Source organism: Chionomys nivalis, chromosome 19, assembly GCF_950005125.1.
Source record: "Chionomys nivalis chromosome 19, mChiNiv1.1, whole genome shotgun sequence".
Taxonomy (NCBI): Eukaryota; Metazoa; Chordata; class Mammalia; order Rodentia; family Cricetidae; genus Chionomys; species Chionomys nivalis.
Window position 1 is genome coordinate 28,084,008 of NC_080104.1, and position 7,335 is coordinate 28,091,342.

The 7,335-nt window shown below is 37.7% G+C and overlaps 1 protein-coding gene across 1 annotated transcript in view; it reads left to right on the forward strand.

Moving 5' to 3' along the window:
• The window catches only part of Khdrbs2 (KH RNA binding domain containing, signal transduction associated 2), a 363,837-nt gene extending 356,990 nt beyond the window's left edge, over positions 1–6,847 (forward strand). The window contains exon 9 of the mRNA XM_057751463.1: positions 5,919–6,847. Within this exon, the coding sequence (XP_057607446.1) occupies positions 5,919–6,016 (98 nt within the window). The 3' untranslated portion in view covers positions 6,017–6,847. The remainder of the gene's footprint in view (positions 1–5,918) is intronic.
• The last annotated feature ends 488 nt before the right edge of the window (positions 6,848–7,335 follow it).

Here is a 7,335-nt window from a genome sequence, read left to right on the forward strand (position 1 = left end):
CACAGAGACTTATTAGTTATGAATGCTCGTCCTTAGCTTATGCTTGTCCCACTAACTCTTACAGCGTAATTTAACCTTGCTCTCTTCATCTGCATTTTGCCTCAGGGATTTTTACCTTTCCTTCATTCTGGGTGTCTTACTTTTCCTACTGCTTCCACGTCTAACTGACTGGTGGCTGCCTGTCTGGCTGACCCCTGCCTTCTCCCTCTCTTTCTCCTTTGTTCTCTCTTTTCTTTGGAGCCTCGATTCCTCCTCCTACTTATTTATTAGACCAATCAGGTGCCTTAGGCAGGCAAAGAAACACATCTTTATGTCATTAAACAAGTGCAGCATAAACAAATACAACATCCTTGACATCGTTAAAGTAATTTCCATAACATTAACAGATGTAACACATCTTTACCTAGTTAAAGCAATATTCCACATCAGCACAGAGTTATTTCATCTTAATATAAAAATTTAAACTTTATTTTTCAACTGAAAGACAGCCTACTGGAACTGTGTTCCCAAAGTATCTTAAAATTCCTTTGTAAGCTTAAGAATAAACTAATTTCCCCTCATAATATTTTAGAGATTGCATCTAATGGGCATTTAATACAATTAGCCCTAATAGTTATGGATATTATTTCCCCTAGAGGTGACACAATCTGAGCCAGCAGGGGTGGGGAAATGGCTCAGTGAGTTAATGCGCTTGACACACAAGCCTGCCAACCTGAATCAGGACCCTCAGAACTCAAGTGGAAGCTGATTGCTGTAGCAGTCACACAGTTGCCTATGGTCCCAGTGCTTCTTCTCTAGGGCTGTGCAGAGTAGACTTAGGAGATACCTCTGAGCCTAAAAGCCTGGTTTATCTCCAACAAGATGAAAGAGAAAAGCTAACATATGAAGACTGATCTCAGTTCTGTACAGGTTGTATACCCAGAAGTAGTGAATACACACACACACACACACACACACACACACACCCCAGAGCCTCACTACTTCATTGCCCTATTTGGTAAGTTTTTACATTGGGTATATTTAAGATTTTGATTCTATTTTGAATTTTCCACTCTTAATTAGACAGCTTAAGGCAGCATCTGCCTATGGTAGAGATTGTGAACTTTCAATTACACCGATAAGCTTAGAAAAAAATAAAAGACTACTTTTCACTCTTGATCAGCTACGTCAAGATCTTCTGAGAAGAGGACAAGTGGTGAGGATGAATGAAAAGTTTGTTGAACACCACACCCTAGTTTGGGGGTACACAGTGAGGTAGTACTCTGGATGGTTAACAATAGGCTGCAAGAGTGGTACTGGTATCTCCAGAGCAACCAACAGAGGAACACGGAAACACAGTCCTTCAGAGCAGATTATGGAGCTTAAAACTTGTTTTTTGTTTGTTTCTTTCTTTGTTTACTGAGTGCCATGCTGAATGTCTTTCTGACCAAACACTGTATAATAAGAAAAAAGAGTTGTGAAGGAAGCAGGTAATTAGAAGCTGAGTTTCTTATCAATGAAGCAATGTAAATATGCCTGTCTTCTTCACTGAACTAAAGGGCAGAACTATAACTTAGTACTTTATATTACTATTTGGTTCTCCCATGTGCTATTTCTCATGCTGTCCTCATGAATTTTCAAGTCTGTGAACGAATTCCTCAGCTTTTGATGAAACCTGGACCAACATTAAACTACAGTTTAGACTCAAATGAGACAAGCTTCTCAATAGTGTTCAATCACCATTCACCAGTTTATTTTCTACCTTCCATAGGGTTAATCCTTTCTTCAGCTGGCTGCTTAGTCTCCTTTTTTATTGAGATGATACCTGAACTCTAACAAGAAGATACTTAATTAAAATCTTTAGGTCCTCTCCTTGTAGAAGAGTGAGTCACCATAGACTCTTCTATCACTGGCATAGAAAGTTTGAGCTATGTAGCAAATTTCAGGCAAATCTGAACTACAACATGAGCCCCTTTCTCAAAAACATCACACCATTCCAAAGTAAAATAGCAAAGGGAGAAAGCTGTTTCTTCTCCCAACTAAGCCCACTGGTCTATACTGCCCCTGTCCTCGTACTTTAAAGGTAGAGGATAGTCGTCCATACCTTCCAGGAAAATTGTGAGCTTACTGATGATCTATGAGACCGTGGCTGGTCCTCAGAAATTGATATCATGACTTACTAAACCTGCAAAGTCTCCAAACTTATCCTATCCTTTAGGACCAGCTTGAAAGCAACTAGCAAGTACATATTTGAAAGGAGCTTTTCTATGACATGACCCAGAGGCAGGAAAAGTCTTACTCGGCCACATAACTATGTGTCTCTTGTGAGTAGAATTCCTGATGCCCTAAGCAGATTTTGACAAAGGTGATTGGTTTGGGTTCCCTGCTGGGCTAGTATCTTCATCTATGAAGAACCATCTAATGGAGAAAAGGTGCATTCGGGCTCTGGGGTTCAGAGTTTCAGTCCATTGTCAATCATGGCAGAAGTTGATGGTGGGTGGAAGGAATGCAGGCAGAGAGAAAGGTTGGAAGTGGGCAATGGAAAGACTTATCTTTCCTGGGTGTATCCTCACTGACTTATTTCCTACAGTGCATTCAGCTATGACTATATTTGTGGGTTAATCTGGTGATGAAGATAAAGTCCTGATGAGCCAATCAAATCTCAGGAGCTCATTCGCTTGCAAAGGGGGCTTTAGCAGTGTGACTTTTAAGAGGATGGTTCATGTCCAAGCTACAACCCTTACTGATGACTTTTGAATATAGATCGGCAATGTAACACAAAAGAACAGCATGAGCAGCCATTTTTTATTGTAAGTTTAAACCTCTCCTCCCCCCCCCCCAGGATTCTTATGTGAGTTTCAGAAATGCAAAGCTGTATCTAGAATTACCAAAGCATGGACACATTATCTGAGCCCTCATAAAAAAAAATTAATGTACACTGAATGTGATGTTTTATATCTACTTCCTGGAGCCCAAATATTAAAACTATACTTTTCCATGTACTTTAATGGTACCAACCTTTCTTAAGTGGCTCCTCATGCCTGTGTTTCATGCACACCCAGAAACTAAATGTTTAAAGCATCGGGAACAAAAGCCCAGTTTTGCAACTTTAAAAGTTGTCTAGCTTTTTTTTTCCCACCATGAATGTTCCCCAAAGTATCTAGTTTCATTGCAGAAAGGAGAGCAGATTATTATGGTCTGCATGAAACTTCATGGGCCTGAATCTGCTGAGCAGAGCATTTGAGATGGCAAAGTGCAGGTCATCTGAGAAACATTTAGTGCACAGGAAGTGTAACCCGAAAGGTTTACACTCCAGCCAAAGTGAAGTGTTTCTCAAGGACACTGACTCGCGTGCAACTTACATGAACTCCAGGCATTCTGGGAAGCTCAACTTATGAGGTAATACGTTACTCACTCACAAAGAAAAACAAAGAGTAAGTTTTTATTTAAAAATCACTATCTCACATATCTACACACAAAAATCAAGTTGTTAGCAAAGCCTCTGCTTGATTTCTTTTGCATAATTGGCTTAAAAATTCCTCCCTTGTTTAGTAGCACTATTGATTTATATGTACTTTAGACTTCTGTTTTTCTACTATGCTTATGCCTTTGTACAAAGTCTCTTTCTTTATAGATATCAAAGAGCACTTTAGAGATGAGGCAAGATGATACAATATAATTAATCTAGGAAAGACTTTAGAGAAAGAATGACCTGGGATACATAAAATTCCACCTGAGTTCACTGTGAATTTGTAGATTTGCTCAAAACAACCTCCTCTTCTAGATGACGACATGTTGGATTTCAATCTAAGTTCAGGTAAATGATGAATGTTAGTGGCTCCCTCCTCCTTACTTTCCTGAACATTTTCCTAAAAGACTAGCTGTAAATGTGCCATAATATTTGAGGGTTTACACACGTTCTTCCCTGAGTTGTCCTTGACTGTGTTCATAAGCAGAACATAGGATAATGACACGCATCGTAAAAAAGGTTCATGATACTTTGTTATCCATAGATAAATAAGAATCATTTTATATTTTCTAAATTCTATGGAATTCTAGTCATTTCAATGTGGCAGAAATGTACGTAGTGCCCTCTCTGAGAAGTAATTTGCTACTCATTTACTCTATAGTCCAGCCCGTGTTTCTCATACAGCAATCCTCTGGATGCCATGAACATCCGTGTCTACTCCATTATTTACAAAAAGACAGACAGTTTAAAGCTTGGCTGCCAGGATATTTTTTAAGTGGCTTTGAAACAGCATCACAGGACTAAAAACAATTGGCTGTGAAGCCAAACCTTGCACTAAATTTGAATTTTTTTGAAACCCTCGCATCTAGTAAATAGATTCCTAAAGGAACAGCTATCCCACGTGGATTTCTAAATACTATACCTTTATCTTTCTCTGCATCCATCCAAAGGAGACTGTGCTGCTTTCTCCCCTCTCTAATTTCTGATCTTGGCTCCTTGGAGATTTCATAGTTAACTCAGGTTAGGATGCCTTCTTAGGATCACTTTGTGTGCATGTAGAATGTAATGCAATGTAAGATAATGCAATGCAGAGTCTTCAAACTCTCAAAGGCACCTACAGTGAGTGACATATCTACTCCAGCAAGGCCACATCTCCTAAGCCTTCGCAAAGAGCACTGCCATTGTGGACCAAGGATGCAAATGCCTGACACTATGGGGATCATCTCATTCTGACCACCAAAGTCTCAAATAGGGAACACAGGCTTCTTGTCTTGACTATCATTTGTCAGAATGATGTCTCCATGACCATCTCAGAAACAGCTATGTAAATGCAATCTTTTTCACATATCGATATATGATGGATTGCTTTTACAAAATTGAAGGTTATGATCTTATATTGGAAATTAAGATTTTCTTGTCCCTTTTTAGAAACTTAAAAAAAAAACCCAATTGCAAGGAGCACTATAGAAAGAGGACCTGGACCAGTTGCCCTTCGTGGGAACTCCTCAGTTGATATTTTCATTTATTCTACATGTCTGGTTTTACAAGTGTGTTTTTCTTTCTGGTACTTGCCTTCTCCATGTCCGATGTCTGTCTTTAAAAGAGTAAATTCTGAGTGAAGTACCAAGATATGCTAGTTTCTGGAATCACATATTGTCCTAATAAATCCAACCATAAGCTATGGGGAGGAAGAACAGATTCGTTTTCTGGGAAAACAGACTTTACAGTCTCTATTTCCCACAGCTCCCCAAAACTCAGCCTGGCTTTTGATTTTTGGTTTTTGTTCTGGGGGAATGGGGGTGGACTATGTTCCATGTCACAGAGGGCTCTTTGTAGTCTCTTAAGACCCATTTTTGTTTTCTGAGTGTCTTATGGGAAAGAGGATATGAGAAATCTTTCTGTACCTACACACTTCAACTTTCTTTACCCTGTGGGCTGCTCATCTTCCACTTTGTCTAAAGAAGCTTATCCTAGATCTCAACTCTGAACCAAATGAGAGTCACTGAAAAGAGACAATACACAGATCCTGCACTGCAGAGTGTTTCAAGTCATTGGTTTGTGGGAAAGAGAATAGGCATTTGTTTTGTTTTGCTTTGAGTCCTATTTGATTCTCAAAATAGCCAGGGACTAAGAACAACTGGTTTACTATGTGCACTTTGTTTTAGAAGTTTGTATCGAAAGATTAAATGACCAGATTGCATTTATACCCTTTTTGAAATGTTGTAGTATCAAAATCTAACACATTATAAGATGTTAATCTATACTTAAACTTTCTCTTCTTTGCAAAAAAAAAAAAGTTAATTCAGTTTGTACATATCCTTGGCATAGACTTGCCTTCTGAAACAGTCCTAGGCATTAGCTTTCATAGTTGAGATCATTTTATTATCTTAAATAGTTAACCATTGTTTCCTGAATGACTTTATCTAATTATGAAGTCATGTTTATGTCACTATCTTTCTCTTACTTATAGCAACAGAAGAATGGGCCACAACTCGCTCCAGCCTGAAGGCACCACCATCAAGGTCAGCCAGAGGGGGATACAGGGAACACCCCTATGGTAGATATTGAAGGTCCTCTTCACCTGTGACCTCCTCAAAGACAGTTCATAGCCTCTGGTCTCCACATAAACAGCAACAAGACAAGTAATAGTTCTTTTTTTGTTTGTTTGTTTTTTCTATCTAGGGATATCTGCTCATAATTCCCCCACCTATTTCTTGTATTCCCCTATACTGTTGACATGACAATGACGCTAGCATTATTTTACAAAACAGACTGAAAAACTCATTGGCAAGCATAGTTTATAAACCACTCAGTAGGATGAAATCTCTTGATTGTTTTTTTTTTAACTGTTGTGTGTAAAATGCCTTTCCCCTTTTTGTTTTAGTATTATTTTTCCTTTTTCTTTTGTAAGAAAGAGCATGAATCTGTTAGCAGATTTTGAATCTCAATCAACTAACAGAACCTTTGTTTAGGGTTGATAAAAGACTGTAATATGATTTTGAACTAGCTGATAATAAAGTTGTAGATAAGATGTTTTAACCTGTCTTTTAATATCTGTTAGTTAGATGGAGATGTTCAATATTAAGTTGTAAATTTAATTTTTAAATGCTGTTTTAATGGGGTTGAAAACAAGCAGCTACTGTATGTATGTAGCTAACTGAATTTGTTCAGTGTTTTAACCTGTATTTGTTAAAAAAAGAAAAGAAAAAAACACACATAAAGTTCCATGTGTAAGCCTCTCTAAATAGGAACCACAATTTGTCAAATATGTTTGCCATAATTTGTCAATAAAGCTGAAGGCTTTTGTAAAAACTAAATTTGGAATTCCTTGTTTTCTAACTTTAAATGCCTGCTTTATTTCTTCTTCAAGAGATGCCTAAAATGGTTTCTATTTAAAAATTACAAAAATGAACCCAAGCCTGTTTTAAGATATCTGTGTAATACTTAAAATGTATTAATAACTTTTGGTTGTTAAATAATTTAAAAGTTAACAAACTAAACTGTTACATGAATCATGGTTAGTAAACACTAATGTACAACATGTTAATGGAAGAAATGGATTTAGAATAATAAATGGATTTTAAACTATCCTCTAAGCTCTATCTTGCTAAACACAAATTCTGATTGACTTGTTTGCACTAGCATGTCTCTCGTGAGAAAGAGTAATGGAGTATAAAGAGGTAAGATTACCACTTACCACTGTCTAAATGCCTAGTTCTTCAACCTTTGAGTTTCCCCGCACATTAAATATCCCATCCAACATGTAAGCATTGCGTAGATTCTTCACGTTATTGTTTTCACTCGAAGGAGTGCGTGGACTTCATTTGCGTAGTTTCTAACAGTCTGTTTGACAAACAAACCATCAGTGTCAATGGCTAGTTGTTGCT